The sequence below is a fragment of the Urocitellus parryii genome, chromosome 3, assembly GCF_045843805.1.
Source record: "Urocitellus parryii isolate mUroPar1 chromosome 3, mUroPar1.hap1, whole genome shotgun sequence".
NCBI classification, from domain to species: domain Eukaryota; kingdom Metazoa; phylum Chordata; class Mammalia; order Rodentia; family Sciuridae; genus Urocitellus; species Urocitellus parryii.
The window spans coordinates 13,687,560-13,706,824 of NC_135533.1; the positions used below are offsets into that span (position 1 = coordinate 13,687,560).

Genomic DNA, 19,265 nt, shown 5'->3' on the forward strand with positions numbered 1-19,265 from the left:
GGGTATTTTTGAAGTAGAAAAGGACAGCATCTGAAGTCCTAAAATCTTAAGGTAACAGGTAAAAAAAAAAAAAAAATACATGAGGACACTTAGTCACCACCTCAACAAAGTGATCAAAGTAGATCCTTTATTTCAGCACCCACAATTTCAACTAATTTAGTTTCATTAATTACTAAATCACTTTCAAAAAACATTTATTTAGCCTTTTTGACTAATTGTAATGATATAACCAGTTGTGCATGAGGACGCAGCCAGTGTATCATTTTTTGTGGTGCATTTTTTGGTAAGGAATTCTATAGATTGAAGTACTCTTTGAAAACAGAACTAAAATATATTTATTCATGTTAGTATCAAAAATTTTTTTGTGCAAATCATTTCCTTCTCCTGGCAGGCTGAGTACATGATCCAGCACCCACAACCACTGGTTCCCATTGATAGTGTAGATGCAGGGGAGTCGGGCAAGAAATGCATGAAGAGGTGTATAAGGAAAGGGTCTGTTGACAGGCTGGAATGGGGTTATGAGTTGAGGGGCTTCGTCATGTTTTGCTTTGAAAATCGCTCTCTTGCATTTGTGTTAAGCTTTTGATCCCATGTGTCTTGGTGGGATGTGAGTTACATAAGAAACTGCAGAGTGTAGCCTAAGCAACAGGGTTACCAGACTAGGCACAGATGGAGAGAAAAGGGACCAAAATGGGGTGGGGTGGCAGTTCAGTCTGGGGAATAGGGAAAAATAATGTGAGGGTAAGAAATAAACTATAATTGCCAGAAATAAAATGTAAGAGTGCAATAAGTGTGCTTTTTATTCTAAGCTGTGAACGGTTTTTTAAAAAAAATCATTCCTAATACATTCGCATAAGTTCCATAGCTGATTAAAACCGGCTATGTAAACATATAATGCCTTTTTATTCATGTTAATTATCAACATAAGTGGCTAACCTTTATGTCTTATTTATCTTCATCTTATATTAGTTTACATGCCAGGGTGTGTGTGTGTGTGTGTGTGTGTGTGTATGTATTTGTGTGTCCTGTGCACGCATGTGTGCACTGTACCCTTTTTCTTTCTTCATTTGAAAATGAATTCATTGGGTCCTGTTTCCTTTGGCCATACCATATGGTATAGCCTTGTTTGGCCTTCTTGATGTTGCCTGATTTGAAAGACTTATCACAGTGATATTTGTGGTAACCCCATTTGTTGGGTATACATCTGATCCTTTGCTCATTCAGCAGTTGCTGCTTCTTCTTAAGATGGGATCATACAGCTGATCAGGGAATTGATTTGACCATTCATCATGCATTTTCTTTGGTAGTTGTGATTACTCTTTGGTTTAGACTAAGAAAAAGGAAATCCCCCCCTTTTCATGTACTTCTTGGTTTGAGGTCAAGTCTCCTGTAAGGGAGAAGAAAGGGAAATGCTTTGTGTTTCAACTGCAGTGAATTAACAACTCCTATTTCACCACCCCAAACCTTATGGTGGCTCACACATTCCTTTCTGTAATTGCCAGAGGTTTGGGTTTAGTTCACTTCAGTTCTGCTTAAGCATTATAAAAAGGCTCTCATGGAGTCTAGGGTGACCCAGTAAAAAGGTGGGGACTTTTTCATTGTCCTCAGACTTCTCTATACCTGCTTTGCAAAAATTACAATGGAGTAACTATTTTTAAAGCTTATTTTTCAATTCATAAGAAAGAAATTTATTTTCAGTCAAATGGATGATGTTTCCCTCTTATCCTTAACCCTCAACGTTTGCTTGAACTTTTTTTTTTTTTTTAATTCTCCTCCATACCCACTTCCTGATACTTTGGTTCTCTTACCTGCTCAGGTCCCTTCATTTGTACTTTGGAGTTTTTCTCATGTAAATTTGTATAATGGAACATATTGTTCAGTTTGGATAGAAAGCATGGAGAATTTTTAAAGATAGCTGAAAATCAGATTGAAGAAATTTATTTCTGTGTAAAGTTATTTAAAAAACTCTGTATTATATAAAAGGCAAAAAAAGCTCTATGTATTTGATGTGAATATGCGAATACTGCTATAATAAAGATTGACTGCATGGAGAAGTCTTTTTCAAGATTATTTTTCTAGCACTTACATTGAATAACAAAATTAGTCAATGGTTTTGACAGGTAGTTCTTGCAGGCAGTGGAGACTGAGAAATACAGACTTTGTTTAGTGTCATACTTAGTGTCATACTGCTTCGTGAATAGAAGCTAAAGTTGTCAAACTTCCTGCATGCTACACTCTACGTGCTGTCCAACTTACACGTCTTACAGTGGTAACCAGTCTTTTATCAGGTGCTAGTGATGACCCTCAATTTGACAGTTTTATAACATATGTTTCTTTAGTTTAAAATAAGCACTCTGTGTAATCACACAGTTCAAGTGTGTGCTTTAATTTGGTAAATTTAAAAATTAGTATGTGGCCAGGCACAATGGCACACAATCCCAGTGATTCCAGGGCTGAGGCAGAAGAACAGCAAGTTCAAGGCCATCCTCAGCAATTTGGCAAGTCAGGCCCTGACTTAAAAAATTCAAAACAAGGGCTGGGGATGTAGCTCAATGGTAAAGCATCACTGCTTTCAATCACTAGAACCAATAAAAGAAAAAATATATATAAATCTGTAGAAATTTACCTTCATATTTTTTTTCCAAATGTTTTGACACAACTTGCACTTTCTACATTAACAGAGTATGCACACAAACATGCACTCATATGTTTTCAACTTCATTCTTTTAAATCATTTTAATAAGTTGATTTTATGCATTTGATTTCATGACCTGAATTTTGAAAAACACCTAAAATATCTTTAGACAAAAATATATAAAATCACCAAGATAAGGTTTCCAAAAGAGAAGTCAACAGTTTTAAAACTTCACCTGGAAATCCTGAGAACAGTATGAAAGACAGATAATTCCCCAAAGGGGCACAGGTCTAAGAATCTGGTTTCAGATTTTCATACCCTTCATGCCCCTCCAATCCTAAGAATGCTATCAAGACATTATTTTCTCTGAACTAGTTTTCTCATATGAAAAATGCAATTCTTTAATCCAAATGTTAGAGAAACTAATTTTCTAAAAGAACTTCATTCGTGATTATGACAGTAATTTTGGCCTTTTTTATAAATATGTATTAGAAATTTCCATAAAATGTCCCAGAATAGTAAATTCTTCAGTTATTATAAAATGCTGTTACAGGAGCTGGGGCTGAAGCTCAGTGGTAGAGCACTTGCCTTGCACATGTGAGGCACTGGATTCAATCCTCAGCACCATATTTAAAAAAATGTATTAATAAACATTTTTTAGATGCCGTTACAAAGAACTGCTACATGAGCACTTCTGAAATTTTGTCAGGGGCTGTGATTATTCCATTTATTATTTGGGTTATGTAGTCTCCCCAACTCAAAATGTTAATGCAGAGTTATTAAAGATAATCTGGCCCATGTCCTCTCATATTAGGAACCATATGAAGTGCTGAAGGATATGCCTTGCCCAAGTTTGTGTAGCCAGGACACAAGATCAACATATATCGTTTTGTTATGATCATGATGGCAATGGGAACTTTGGATAGAAATGGGTGTTGTTGACTCCAGGAATGAAGTTATGAGCTGGAAGTGCTAGATGTACTCATTAGCCCCTGCCATCCTCAATAAGGTAAAGCCACTGATGCTGAGGCAGGTCACATGTGGCTTGGGTGGCTCCTGCTTCCTTGACACTGCTGGCCTGTGGACCATGGTGCTCCTGATGAGGTGGTGGGGGCAACAGGTGCTCCTTTCTATAGAATAATGCTAAGGGCAAGTGGCACCAAGATGACCACTGTTACCTTCTGATAACATGCACATGACAGGTGTTCCTTATACAGCACCTCATCTCAGATGCCTGTGTTATTTATACAGTTTCCATAGGCAAACAGTTACTAAAATTTGACACTTGATCCTCAGCTGCTATCAGTAATGCTTTCACCAGCAAACTTTCAACTTATGTACATCTCTCCATCTACTAAGCCCACCCTGAAATTTACAGTGTACTTTTAGCTACTCATCAAGAAGAGAGAAACCACCCTTAATTCTGTTTGTTTTGCTTTGGTTTGTTTTTGGCAAGCGAGGAGTGGTATTACATCTGTTGAATATTTATTATTTAAGTCTGTTTTCATAATGGAGGGTTTCCTAAAAAAATCAAACACTTCTTTGGGTTGTCACATAAATTTAGCTTAGACCCAGGGGTCTAGAAATAATTACTTCCATTTAAGAGTACTTCTTTCATGCCAGGTGTAGTTCTAAGAGCTTTACATACTCATTGAACCCATTTTACAAAGGAGATTCAGACAAGGTAAGTAATTTGCCCAAACTCACAGCAAATACATGGTAGACCTAGGAGTCAGATCCAGCAAGTTTAACTCCAAAGACTGGGTTCTCAAAAGCATTATGCCAGCTTTTCAAACTAAGTTGAGGCCCACTAGTGAGTAGTATAATCAGTTTAGGAGGTCTCAACCAGCCATTCTTTTTAAGTAGGTATTAGAGAATAAAGCAAAATTAAGTGTGCATCGTAGGTAAGTATTGTTTCGTAAAACCTTTGAGAAATTTAAATTTATAAGCATATTAATACATAAGGTAACATAAAATTAACTGTTAGATATAATAAAGTTTTATACCATGTTGTGCTGACTCAGATAATCCAGCTCCACCTAGAGCCAGCCAGCCAGGATTTGAACCTCAGCTCTCTAACTGCTGTGTGATTTGGCAAATTACCTAACCCATCCACCCCATAGCTCAATTTCTTCATCTTGTAAAATAGAAATAATAATGTGAGGATTTAATAAACTAACATAAAGTGTTTCCAAGAGTGTCTGGCCCACAGTAAGTCTTCAATTATTTCCTTTATATACTGCCATCAAAATAATGTACTCAGGGTTGAGGGTGGGGTGGGGGCTCAGTGGTAGAGCACTTGCCTGGCACGTGTGGGGCACTGGATTCAAACCCAAGCACTACATAAAAAAAACTAAATAATGAACATCTACAAATAAAAATATTTTTTAAAAAATAATGTGCTAAACATCTCTTTTGCACCCTCACACATTTAAGTATTTTCCCATATGCTATATAGCAAGATAGAGGCACACTCCTCTGAAAAAGCAGGAACAATTTTTTAATATTAACTCAAATTGATTTCATAGCCCAAGCCTGGTAAATGAGAATTCCGGTATTTTTTTTTTTTAGTATTTTAACTGTAGATGGACATAATATTGTTATTTTTTTATGTAATGCAGTGACTCAAAACCCAGTGCCTCACACATGCTAGGCAAGTACTCTACCACTGAGCCACAACCCCAGCCCTCCAATATTCATTTTTTTTAAATTCTTGTATATTTTAGTTGTTGGTGGGCTTTATTTTCTTCATTTATTTATATGCTGAGATTATATATTATATTTATATGTAAGAATCAAACCTAGTGCCTCACACATGTTGGGCAAGCACTTTAACACTGAGCCACAACCCCAGCCCATCTCCAGTATTCTTTTCAACAAAAGAATTATATTTTAAAAGTTATCTTTGGGCTGGGGATGTGGCTCAAGCGGTAACGCACTCGCCTAGCATGCGTGCGGCCCGGGTTCGATCCTCAGCACCACATACAAACAAAGATGTTATGTCTGCCGAAAACTAAGAAATAAATATTAAAAATTTAAAAAAATAAAAAATAAAAAAAAAATAAAAGTTATCTTTTAGTTCAAGTCAAGCAAATATGATTTTTTTAAAAATATTTATTCTTAAGTTTTAGGTGGATACATCTTTATTTTACATTTATGTGGTGCTGAGGATCCAACCCAGTGCCTCGTGCATGCTAGGTGAGCGCTCTACCACTGAGCCACAACCCCAGCCCCAAGCAATTCTGATTCCTAAGGAAAAGAACTAATGAGATTATCTATTGAGTTCACTGTTGTAGATTATATTCTTTCTCCAAAAGAACTTTCTTAAAGGGGAAGAAAACAGTGAGACCTAAAATGCACAAAGTCCAGACATGATGGTGCACACCTGTAATCTCAGCAACTCCTAAAGCTGAGGCAGGAAGATCCAAGTTCAAGGCCAACCTGGGCAACTTAGCAAGACCCTGTCTTGAGAAATAAAGGGCTGGGGGTGTAGCTCAGTGCCCCTGGGTTCCACTGAAAAATAGATTTTTAAAGTACAGAGCAACTTTTAAAAGTAAAGACCTAAACACTTTTGTGAGCTGCGACAGTTGCCCCTACACAGGTTGTCTGCAGCACCCCTTGCAACAGGCCTAGGACTGTTGGAGCCGCCAATGGGGAAGGGGTCACTGTCCCATGCTGTTAATGTGCCCTCTCTGTAACAAGTGTAGAGAAGCAAAGGAGAAGGGGAAACCCAAGTACTATAAAATCAAGCTGAACGTGATGGTGCACACGTGTAATCCCTGGAGGATTATAAATCTGAGGCCAACCTCAGCAATTTAACAGATGCTTAAAAAAATTAAAAAATAAAAAGGACTAAGGATGTAGCTCTGTGGTAAAACACCCTGGGTTCAATCCCAAGGTGAAAAAAAAAAACAAAAAGAAAGCGCCAGGCATGGTGGCACATGCCTGTAATCCTAGCAGCTCAGGAGGCTGAGGCAGAAAGATCGTGACTTCAAAGCCAGCCTCAGCAACTTAACAAGGCCCTAAGCAACTCAGTGAGAACTAGTCTCTAAATAAAATATAAAAAAGAGCTGGGATGTGGCGCAGTGGTTAAGTCCCCACCCCCACCCCTGGGTTCAATCCCCGGTACTAACCCTGCTTAAGGCCTGCAGGAGGTTGCTCACAGCATTTAACAAAATCTGAACTCATCATCATGTCCTACTAACATCATCTACTGCCACATTCTCCTCACTTGCTGAAACCACACTGGACTTTGTCTCAAACACAGCTGCCACCATTTCACCCTAGATCTTGCTTCTGCTGCTCCTTGACCCTAACACACCTTTCCTTCAGGCTCTACTTGTTCAGCTCAAACATCTTCCCTGACCACCCACAAGAGCAGTACACCTACCTCACCCACTTCTAGCATTACCCAGTGATATTTCCTTCAAAGCACTTAGTAAATCTCATGCAGTTACTGATTTACTGCTTGTCTTCCCTTCCTAAAATTTTAAGTTTTCTGAGAATGGAATCTTAGTTGTCTTATAGCACTGAATCCCCAATGCCTAAATAGTCAAAAACTTTTAAAAAACGAATAGTAGTGCTTCTGGGCAAGTCAACAAGCTACCCTATATTGAAAACTTTTTATCTGTGGATGAAGGAAAAGTCTGTCCCATCTATTCTCAGAATGCTGCAATGCTATAGAAAGTTGGAAAGTACTTTGAAACACATTTTAGCAAATCCTATTTCATCTTGTCTCCCACTCTTCTGGTCCTAAGAATTAAAAGAAGAGATTTAAGAGTCCTACAAAAGGCCACTCAACACAATGCCCAGCCCATAGGAGATACACAGGCAATAAATGGTCTATACTGACCCCTAACCTCTACTCTCAGGACAAGAATCCACCTGCAGTAGAGATATGGTAAGAGTGGTCACATTACCTGTCCACATGCATGTGAAGAAGACGTTAGCTAAGGAGGAGGCAGTTCTGCCCTGCAGTTATGCATGAGCTGTGGAATGAGACCTTATCTCACCTTTACCAGGGTGTGATGCTCAGCAAGTAACTTCATCTCCCTGTTCCTTAATGTCCTACGTCACAGAACACCCAAGGGAATGAGCTGAAAGGACAGGCGAACCACTAAGCACAGCAGATGGGGCCCAGGAAATAAAAGGTAGTTGTCACTACCAGAGACATGATAACTCAGTTCTTCGTTCTTGGCTAAATCACTTTATTTTTTTGTTTATTGTTTTTCCAAATCACTTTAATATACAACTTTTAATGTACTCTATGAAGTCCATAATTTCTTGAAATTCTCACCTTGCTCCTGCAGGAAAACAAAAATGGAAAGTTTTAAGTACTTTTATACTTACTAATCAAAATCCACATTATTCAAGCATTTATTGAGCTCTGACCATGTGAGTAGCCTATAGAGGAAGAAGCAAAATCACGGTCTTTCAAAGGGTTTACATCCAGTCATCAACACCAAGTGTTAATGCAGGTGTGTATAGGAATACTGGAACACTTGGGAGAACACGGAAATTAGTGTTAGCTGGGCACAGGCACATAGGTTACACAACTGAATCCCTGAGACTTGGAGGCTGAGGCAGGAGGATCTTAAGTTCAAAACCAGCCTCAGCAACTTAGGGAGATCCTGTCGCAAAATAAAAAGGGGCTGGGGTTGTAGCTCAGTGGTAGAGCACTTGTCTACCATGTGTAAGGCACTGGATTCGATCCTCAGCACCACATAAAGATAAATAAAAGTAAAGGTATTGTGTCATCTCAACTAAAAAATTAAAAAATAAAAAGTGCTAGGGATGTGGCTCAGTGGTTAAGTGCCCCAGGGCTCAATCCCCAGTACCAAAAAAAAAAAAAGGTAAATGAGAATGTCAATGCCTGAGGGTTTGGAAGGGAAATGGGATTCTCCTAATACTTCCCTTCTTTCAGTAAAGAATGGAAAATGATTCAGGATCTGGGTGGCTCTGTGGTAAAGCATTCACCTACCACTTGTGAATTGAGGGCCAAGCTTCAATCCCCAGCATCGCAAAAAAAAAAAAAAAAAATGAAAGGCCATAACCCTTTGTAGTTCAAACAATTTCCATATACTTAAATTCCACAGTTACAGACCCATATGCTGGATCTTTCCATTTAAATGGTGAAAAAAGGGAGGACACTGTTTTTGTTACTACATACCATAAATTCCCTGTCTTGTTTACTCACCACTGTATTCCTGGACCTGGCACAGAACTGGTCTTTCTGTTGTGATTCTGTGTTGGGGATTGAATCCAAGGCCTCACACAAGCAGAATTAATATGCCTTTGATCAAATGGATAGATAAATGGGACCCTAAGACTGTAACCTTAAGGAAAACTAATTTTTTTAAATATATAATAAAAAGGAAAATAAGACCAAAAGGAGAAAGAGAACAGGTGAAAATAATTAAAGCAAAAATTGGATTCATGACATGATTAACTGTGCTTCATGCTGCTAGAATATGCAGTTCCTTCAAGACTGTCAAAGGTACAAAATAAAAACAAATATTCATGACAAAAAGGTAAAGAATAACTTAGAAATAGGAACTTAGGGAATACTTACTTGGAAAGAGCTGAGTGTACACTTTCAGTCTTCATCATCAGGAGGGATACCTAATTCCTCATCTGTCCACTGGGAAGGATCTGGATATGTAAAATGACCCTAGTCACACCATTCAAAAGAAAAAGAAGTCAGGCATCTAAGCTAAATGTAACTAATTAAATTTCAAAAGAAATCTTGGAAGAAAAAAAAAAAAAAGGAGTAAGGCTTACTGCCCTATATACAGCCCTTAAGTACCACAGGAACAAATTCTCCCTTAATTAACTGTTGGCCCAACTATTGTTTAATCTGTTCATCATGCACAGTGGCCTGAATTTTTAGGTCTCCCCATTATGGAGGCACCAGCCTAAACCAATTTGTGATAGAATATAGGAGGAAGTGGAGGCAACACATTTCAAAGATACTGCATATCTGGACAATGTCTTAAATATAAATGTTTCCAACTCATGTCATTCCTACTATGAGATCTGGGAGCCTCAGGTTGATGTCAGCATCGTCAATCCTCACCTAGAAACAAATCTGTCTGTATCATCTCATGGTAGTAGCCAAGTATACTACTGACAACTGACCTACAATGAAACAGGTGTTTTAAACAGGAAATGTGCTGCCAGTTCACCTAACCAGCTCTTTCAAAGAATTATTTTTAAGAGAAATGGAATATAAAGCAACCTGATGTTTCCAAATTTGTATACCATTTAAGGTTTTTTCCTATCTTGAAAACAAACTCAAATGTACTAAAAGCCAGAGTATTCTGGATCCACAAGCACAGATTTCAGAAAAATTAACTCATATCCAGGCCATTCTAACTTGGCTGCCCTTGCCACTGGAGAGACTGGAGAACACTAATAATCATTTAAGTATTTAATCCACCAATGAATCCGCAGTTTAGATGGTAAGAGAATTAATTTCTCATCTCCCTTCCAAATATGAAAACCTAACAAAAACCATAAGATGTGGACCACCAAAATATACACGATCAGGTGAGGTCAAAAGGTAATGAGTTTTAGGCTGGGACTGTAGCTCAGTGGAAAAGCACTTGCCTAGCATGTGTCAGGCAGTGGGTTCAATTCTCAGCACCACATATAAATAAATAAAATAAAGGTCCACTGACATCTAAAAAATATTTTTAAAAAAGAGGGGGGCACAGTGTCACACACCAATAATCCCAGCGGCTCAAGAGGCTGAGGCAGGAAGACCATGAGTTCAAAGCCAGCCTCAGCAATGGCAAGTTGCTAAGCAACTCAGTGAGACCCTGTCTCTAAATAAAATACAAAACAGGGCTGTGGATGTGTTTCAGCAGCCCAGTGCAAGTTTCATTACCAATGGGATTCCTGCACACATGTGGACAACACAGTAGTGAAGGGAACATATTCACACAGGAAATAATGGTCTAGAAACGGAAAAACAAACTACACTGTTATCCTACCTTCCCTTCCCCTACTCAATAAAGGACAAGAAACTGCAGTCTCTGTACTTACCAGCACAGCATCTGAGTCATGCCAAAAGCGCCAGAGAATCCAGAACCACATGGTCGCACTGAAGAACTCACCCAGGATCACCTGGTATCTGGTCAGCTGGGGAAACTGCCTATACCGAGGCTCAATATGCACACCACCACCAGCACTAGCAGACAAAACCAAATGGGAAATGATTTGCTATGTTTTCTTGATATTTACTGGAAATTGAACCCAGCGGGATTCTACCACTGAGCCACATCCCAGCCCTTTTTATTTTTTATTTTGAGACAGTCTTGCTAAATTGCCAAGGATGGCCTCAAACTTGCAAATTCTCCTGCCTCAGCTTCCTAAATCTCTGGGATTCCAAGTGGGCACCACTGCACCTGGCTATATTTTCAAAGAAGTAAGCCATCCAAAACCCTGAGTTACATCCTAGAAATTAAAGCTAACATTTCTTATCCCCTCCACCAAAGTACAGACAAAATCATAAAGGTTTGTAATCCCTTTCATTTAGCTTGCTTTAAATGTGCATAGCAAACTATGACTGTTATGTTCCACATTAGATTAACTACTACACTGAAACAAACTAGATAAGACACTCTGAGCAACCTTCCAAATCAAAAAAACTATCACAGATGAAATTAAATATATAAGGTATAAATAATATTTAAAATTCATATATATTCCCACCCCCCACCAATATCACTGACCAGGCACAAAATTTAAGGGCAATACAAATAAAAACAAAGCCTGGAAACTAGTCAAGTGCTGAAGCTGTCATTTACCAACTGTCCTAGAACCTCCACCCTGACAGCTAAAGGACAAAAGAGGCAGACTGAGTGAGACCAACCAAGACCAGCAGTCTAATTATTAGGCCCCATGGCAAAAGGGTGAATGAAAATTAAACCATGGAGAAGCCAGTCCTTAGGTAGATTTGCATCCGAATTCACACTACCAGGGTTGGCCTGTGGTCCCATAACCCAAGCTGAAAATGTAAAGTAATCTTGGATTGGCGGTGTCCTCAAGAGGCTACCAGAGGGGCTGGGGATGTGGCTCAAGCGGTAGCGCGCTTGCCTGGCATGCATGCGGCCCGGGTTCGATCCTCAGCACCACATAAAAACAAAGATGTTGTGTCCGCCGAAAACTGAAAAATAAATATTAAAAAAAAAAAAAGAGGCTACCAGAAGCAAGACCTCAAAGAATTCAAATAAAAGAGCATGTTCAAGGAAAACATGCTCACAACCAAAAAATACATCAAAGTAAGATACAATGAGTGAGTCCTGTAGGAAGGAAATAAATTGGGAAGAAATACCACCCAAAAAAAAATAACAGATGGAGCTGAAGATCACGCCTGTAATCCCAGCAACTCCGGAGACTGAAGCAGGAGAACTTGCAAGTTCAAGTCCAGCCTCATCCGCTTAGCTAGACCCTGTCTCAAAATAAAAAATAAAAAGGGCCGGAGCTGGGGCTGGGGTTGTTGTGGCTCAGGAGTAGAGCTCACCTAGGAGACGTGAAGCACTGGGTTCAAACCTCGGAGGCACCACATAAAAATGAAATAAAGATATTGTGCTCACCTACAACTAAAAAATAAACATTTAAAAAACAAAGGGCTGGGGATGTGGCTCAGTGTAAAGCGCCCCTCCGTTGAATCCCCAGTACAAAAAAAAAAAAAAAAAAAGAAGCAAAACAGAATCGTTCCAACCTGGGATTTCTAAACGTCAAATTTAAAAAGCAAAAACGCCCTGTAGTCATGAGATTCACGTTTTAGGGACATCCATCCATCAAGCCCTACTGTTTTACGGCCTTAAGACCTGCGGCTGCCCAGGATTCCCTCCAGGGCTCCGTCGCCTCCCGCCGGACTCCCCCCAGCTTTCCCACCCCAGCCCCGGTTCTTTACTGCACGCGCCCCGCCCCACGAACTCGGCCACCCGGACGGACCACAAGACCCAGCGTGCCCCGCGCGGAGCCGCGTGCGCGCGCACCGCCCAACCTCCCGCCTCAAGGTGAGGGCGTCCGGACTCGGCGCGGGCCGCCAGTGCTGGCGGAGCGCTCGCCCAACGCCCCACACTCACTGGCGCACTCCGCTGCCTCCACCCGTCCGTGCGCAGCAAGCTCTGAAGAGGCGGCCTCCTCCGCGAGCGAAAGGCGCCAGTCGGGCCAGAGCCGACATGCTCCCAGCGTCCCGACAGCCGTCCCAGGCCGCCCGCCCTGCTTGCGTCACTTCCCCGGATCCCCGCCCCGTGGCGTCACGGGCCGTCCTAGTCCGCCGAGGGAGACGGAGTGCGGGGAGCCAGATCCAGGCGTCAGCAAGGTACGGCTCAAAGAGCTCCTATCGGCGCCGGCGTAAGGAGGCTGCAGGCGAGCGGTTCTGGCCCGCCCGGGCGTGGGCTGGGCGGAGCCTGGAGACCTGTGACTCCCGCTGGGCGAGGAGCGTTGTCCGCTCTGCCTGGCCAGAGAAACTCCACGCTCACTCTGAGCTGGGTCTCCGTGCCCTTGCCACTCTCCTGCTCCCCCTGCACTGTTCTCCGGACTCCTATCCGTAGGACGTCTAGTGCCGCATCCTTGTGGATCCAGTGGTTCTTCCAAAGTATGAGTACGTAGACTGGTGGGATCAGAATCACTGAGACGCCCAGTCCCAGATACTCAGGATTAAGTCTGAGTAGGGCCAAGGAATCTACATCAAGAAGGCTCCTAATTCCTTAGTCCTTAGGATGAATCCATTGACATTAATATATTGGGGTGGGGGGAGTGAACCCTGGAGAGCTCTATCACTGAGCTGTAGCTGGCCTTTTTGTTATTTATTTTTTGAGACAGGATCTATTCTGGCCTCAAACTGCTTGAGCCTCTAGAGTCGCTGGGATTAAAAATCCGCACCCCCCACCGCCCCACCCACCGCGCGTGTTTCTGTCTCTTAATATTATCTTCTAGTCAATCGTGGATGGACCCCAAGCCTCTCTGGACTCCCCCCACCCCTAAATTATTAAGGTCTCCCCAGATGGGTTGTAATTTCTCTCGGAACCTCCAGGCTTGCCTAAATTATAAAAAGCTGCCAACCTCACACTTGAGATTTCATTTTGAAATGATCTTGCTAAATTCCACAGTATTTCACACTGAAAACTTCATATAGTCACAAATACAAGAAATAGGATGCCTTTGAAGCGAAGTATGGATTTGAATTTGTGGATGTGACTGCATTGAATATGATACCATTTCTTCTGTGCCCAGAGAGGGGACTCAAATCTGTGTCCCTGGAGGTAAGGCCACATAAAACTGATTACTGAACTGCCTCAGGCCCTTGTGAACAACCTTGGTTTGACCCTTCTTTGCCCCTTTTTTATTTTTATTTACTTGTTTATTTTGAGACAGAGTCTTAAACTTGCAGTTCTCCTGCCTCAGCCTCCCAAATCACTGGGATGGCAGGTACACACCACCACGCTCCACACTGCACGTCTTACTTTTACAGGTGCATTAATTAGAGAAAGGCATCCACTATTTGCTGGACGAAACTTAGTTTTCTGGTTTATTGCAATAGAATGGCTTTCTCTGGGCTACAACATTCATGGGTTACTCTTTCTAATTACATGTGCAAACCTCTGAAATAGTCCATGAATTGGGAGAAAGCTACATGGCTGCTTGGCTCCCAACAAAGAGCAATGCTGTGTTTCCAAGGCCACAAAACAAACACAGCTAAATTTTAAAACATATCATAGCAACTGAGAGCCCGAAGATCTGGAGTGCAAACCTCAGCTCTGCCAATTAATTCTATGAATTTGGACACGTCACTTTTCCCCTCTGGGTGTCAACGCCCCTCATCTGCAAGTGAGTTATTTAAGCTACTACCTGGCTCAAGCACATCAAAAATTTTCATTCCTTTGCTATGTCTTCCTTTCTGAGTACTAAAGTAATTCAGTAGAACTCAAATTCATTCACCCTCTTCATCTTTCTTACTAAATTAAAAAAAAAAAACTCTTTAGACTTTAATGCTTGCTGTACTTAAAGCAATATATAGTTCAGGATCCACCAATGGTCTATAGAGAGGTGGGTACTTTTTTGCATCACTTTCTGTTTTTTTAATATAAAGATTTTATGGTCTTAGCCAGATGTGGTGGTCAACAACTGTAATCCCAGAAACTCAGGAGGCTGAGGTTGAAAGGATCATAAATAAGGGCTAGGGATGTAGCTCAAGGGTAAAGCAAACATGAGGCCCTGGTTTAATCCCTAGTCCTGGGAAAAAAAAAAAAGTTTATGATCCCAGTCAATAAACTATCTTAACCATGAAACAGTGAAGCATATTTGTTTTCCAGACATGCTTTAAAAACTCCTAGGGCAAATATCCCTTCCTGCCTTACAGGGTACAGGAGAACCCCCTGTTTTGGTTGTCAGATAAGCATAGTACTTGATAACCACATTTCAGCAGCTAAGAGAAGGGATGTCACACCCCGGCACAGAGCTTTCAGTTTCTAAATGCAGATCAAATTCCAGTGTAACATACTAGGAGAACAGACACCTAACCATACAGCACCTAACCCCAGCCTTGGTCTGAGATGAGAAGGGATAAAAAGAAAGAAAAAAAATGTTGACAAAACTTGATGCTTTCACAATACCAGACCTTAAACTATAGTACAGAGCAATAGTAACAAAAACGGCATGGTAGTGGCATCAAAATAGACTGGTAAACCACTGGACAGAATAGAGGACACAGAGACAAACCCACATAAGTATAGTTATCTCATTAGACAAAGGCGCCAAAAACATATTTTGGAGAAAAGATAACCTCCTTCAACAAATGGTTCTGGGATAACTGTTAAATCCATATGTAGCAAAATGAAATTAAACCCCTCTCACCATGTACAAAACTCAACTCAAAGTGAATAAAGGACCTAGGAATTAGAGCAGAGACCCTGCACCTAATAGAAGAAAAAGTAGGCCCTAATCTTCATCATATGGGATTAGGCCCCTACTTCCTTAACAAGACCCCTAAAGCACAAGAAATAAAATCAAGAATCAATAAATGGGATGATTTCAAACTGAAAAACTGCTTCTCAGCATGAGAAACAATCGGTGAGGTGAAGAAAGAGCCTACAGAATGGGACCAAATTTTTACCTCACGCATCAGAGCACTAATCTCCAGGATATATAAAGAACTCAAAAAACACTAAAAAAATCAAATAACCCAATCAATAAGTGGGCTAAGGAGCTGAACAAACATTTCTCAGAAGATGATATACAATCAATCAACAAATACATGAAAAAATGTTCAACATCTCTAGCAATTAGAGAAATGCAAGTCAAAACTATCCTGAGGAAGATGGGAGGGAAGGGGAGGGGGGATAGTAGGGGATAGGAAAGGCAGCAGAATACAACAGTCACTAATAGGGCATTATGTAAAAATGTGAATGTGTAACTGATGTGATTCTGCAATTTGTATTTGGGGTAAAAATGGGAGTTCATAACTCACTTGAATCAAATGTATGAAAGATGATATGTCATGAGCTTTGTAATGTTTTGAACAACCAATAAAAATAAATAAATAAAATAAAAACAAAAACGAAAAACTATCCTGAGATTCCATCTCACTCCAGTCAGAATGGCAGCTATCAGGGCTGGGGTTGTGGCTCAGTGGTAGAGTGCTTGCCTAGTACATTTGAGGCCCTGGGTTCAATCCTCAGCACCACATAAAAATAAAGGTATTGTGTACAACTAAAAAAGTTAAATATTTTTTTTTAAAGCTAAAAAAAAAAACAAAAAGAATGGCAGCTATCAAGAATATAGACAACAATGAATGTTGGTGAGGATGTGGGGGAAAAGCTGGTGGGACTGCAAATTGGTGCAGCCAATCTGGAAAGCAGTATGGAGGAAAACTTAGAATGGAACTACCATTTGACCCAGCTATCCCACTCCTTAGTTTCTACACAAAGCTCTTAAAAACAGTATACTATAGTAACACAGCCACATCAATGTTTATAGCAGCTCAATTCACAATAGCTAAATTGGGGACCAACCTAGATGTCCTTCAATATATGAATGGATAAAGAAACTGGCATATATACACAATGGACTATTACTCAGCATTAAAAGATAATAAAATCATGGCATTTGCAGGTAAATGGATGGAGCTGAAGAATATCATGCTAAGTGAAGTAAGCCAATCCCCAAAAAACAAAGGCAGAATCTTTTCTCTGATAAGTGGATACTGATCCAAAATGGGGGGCAGGGGCAGAGCATGGGAGGAATGGAGGAACTTTGGATAGGGCAAAGGGGAGGGGAGAGGAAGGGAGCCAGTATGGGGGTAGGAAAGATGGTGGAATGAGATGGACATCATTACCCTTGGTACATGTATGAAGACACTAATGGTGTGACTCTATGTGTACAACCAAAGAAATGAAAATTTGAGGTCTATGTACTATGAATTGAAATGCATTCTGCTGTCATGTATAACAAATTAGAACAAATAAATTAATTTTTTTAACTGATGCTTATCGAATTCTTTAAAGGCTTACTAATCTCCCTGGGGGTAAAGAGAGGCTTGGAAAGAAGAAAGGAAGTCCTTCCTCCAGTAGGGTTAGCAACACTGTGGGATTCAGTTGAGATGTCTCTTCAGGAAGAGATGCCATGCTGCTGTGTTACTACCTCATACCCAGGGAAGTAGCCTTTTCTCCTTAAAAGATGACTTTATAAATCAAACATAGTTCTTAAGATACTTACTCTAACTTTGAAGATATTCCTCTTAATATTCTTATTTTTTAAATTGGAAAATTGCTGTTAAGGTACATTTGTTACCATTTTTCTCCCCTTTGAAGTCTCAATTCCATGTTTTCTTGCTGCTGTAACAGATGGGCCCAGTGAGACTGCTCAGGGGATATCTTGAGCCAGAGGACCCAGTAAGACTGCGCCCAGATTTCTGACCCACAGAAATTCAGAGACAATAAATGTTGTTTTTAGTCACAATGTTTAAAGATGGTTTATACTCAGTGACAGAAAACTACAACATCCCACAAATGGCTTGATTAAATCCACTGATGTAGCCAGGCATGGTGGCATACACCTATAACTAGTGACTCAGGAGGGTGAGTCAGGAAGATCACAAATTCAAGCCAGCCTTAGCAACTTAATAAGATCCTGTCTCAAAAAAGAAAAGAAAAGAAAACGACCAGGGATGTAGCTAGGTGGTAAAGCACCATGGGTTCAGTTCCTAGTACCAAGACCACAACTACGAAAAATCCACTGGGAAGGAAAGGGAGGCTCAGAGAGATGCCTGCTCTATTTGTGACCTCCTCTCACCCACAGGAGTAAGTGAATGTGCACTTGGCACAAGGGGCCATGTGTCAGGCTGTGCCCCTCCCCAGCCATTTGGTACCACCCTGATTTCTCACTGCCTGCCCACCTCAAAACTTGGGAAACAAATAGCATGTACCCCTCTGGGGAAAAAGGCACCAAGGGAATTTCTGTCCTAATAAACTACTTGTTCCCTACAAGAGAGAAATGAGGAAATGTATCCTGGTGAAGAAAAACATGGAGGGATCCAGTCCTGCATTCAGAGCAGAACTTAGAGCAGAAACAGACTTTCTACCCACTGTCTCCAAGGTGAGCAACATACTCTAGTGGGGTACAGGGATAAAATACACTTAAATGCTATTTAAGTGTAAAGAGCTGGGCACAGTAGCACATGCCATAATTCCAGTGGCTCAGGAGGCTGAGACAGGAGTTTTGCAAGTTCAAAGCCAGCTTCAACAACAGCGAAGTGCAAAGCAACTCAGTGAGACCCTGTCTATAAATTAAATAAATTTTTAAAAAGCCAGCTTTTGGGGCTGGGGATGTGGCTCAAGCGGTAGCACGCTCGCCTGGCATGCGTGCAGCCCGGATTCGATCTTCAGCACCACATATAAACAAAGATGTTGTGTCCACAGAAAACTAAAAAATAAATACTAAAAAATTCTCTCTCTCTCTCTAAAAAAAAAAAAAAAAAGCTTTGGCAAAAATGAGGTGCTAAGCAACTTAGTGAGACTCTGTCTATAAATAAAATACAAAATAGGGCTCGGGATGTGGCTCCGTGGTCCAGTGCCCCTGAGTTCAATCCCTGGTACCAGAAAAAAAAAAGAAAAAAGCCTAAAGAATTACATAAACTTTACTAACATCCTCTCTACAGGCTGACCCCAGACTTCATCATTCATGTCAACTGACCATGTCATACTGGCTCTAAGAGGACAGCCCATGGGAGGAAACAGTGCAGAGGAGCATGCAGTAACTGCCACCTCTTAGTTCACTTTGAGTGAAATTGGGTGCCACTGCAGACTTTAAAACCTTGGTGAAGAGGACATACTAGTTATGGTAACTATATATGGAGATGAACCAAAAGTAACTTTCACACATGGAGAGGGGCAAAACACCACTGCAGAGCAACTTCAGACTCAACAAGAATGCCCAAGCCAGGAACTATTGAGAAAATGGCAGGGCTGGGGTGGTGGCTCAGCAGTAGTGCACTTGCCTAGCATGTGCGAGGCCTTGGGTTCGATTCTCAGCACCACATAAAAATAAATAAACAAAATAAAGGTATTATGTTCAACTACAAATAAAAAATAAATGTTTTTTTTTTTTTTAAAGAAAG

The 19,265-nt window shown here is 40.7% G+C and overlaps 1 protein-coding gene across 2 annotated transcripts; it reads right to left on the minus strand.

The window, feature by feature from the left end:
* Nucleotides 1-7,825: 7,825 nt before the first annotated feature.
* Ndufb2 (NADH:ubiquinone oxidoreductase subunit B2) lies at nucleotides 7,826-12,910 on the minus strand. 2 transcript variants are annotated; one of them, XM_026405381.2, is made up of 4 exons: nucleotides 12,733-12,908; nucleotides 10,682-10,826; nucleotides 9,207-9,305; nucleotides 7,826-7,938 (listed from the first exon to the last, which is right to left on the minus strand). In XM_026405381.2, the coding sequence occupies exons 1-3, from the start codon at nucleotides 12,828-12,830 to the stop codon at nucleotides 9,231-9,233; spliced, it is 318 nt and encodes a 105-aa protein (XP_026261166.1). In that variant the 5' UTR covers nucleotides 12,831-12,908; the 3' UTR covers nucleotides 7,826-7,938; nucleotides 9,207-9,230. The 2 variants fall into 2 exon arrangements, with proteins under 2 accessions (XP_026261166.1, XP_026261167.1); XM_026405382.2 differs by having other exon boundaries at nucleotides 7,875-8,927; nucleotides 12,733-12,910.
* Nucleotides 12,911-19,265: the final 6,355 nt, after the last annotated feature.

What these genes read in the sequence shown, in the direction of transcription:
- Ndufb2 (XM_026405381.2), bottom strand. Translation starts at nt 12,830, where the DNA reads ATGTCGGCTCTGGCCCGACTGGCGCCTTTCGCTCGCGGAGGAGGCCGC. An exon ending in GGAGGCAGCGGAGTGCGCCA is followed by an intron (nt 10,827 to 12,732) that starts GTGAGTGTGGGG and finishes TTTGTCTGCTAG; the next exon opens with TGCTGGTGGTGGTGTGCATA. An exon ending in ATGACTCAGATGCTGTGCTG is followed by an intron (nt 9,306 to 10,681) that starts GTAAGTACAGAG and finishes TGGTGTGACTAG; the next exon opens with GGTCATTTTACATATCCAGA.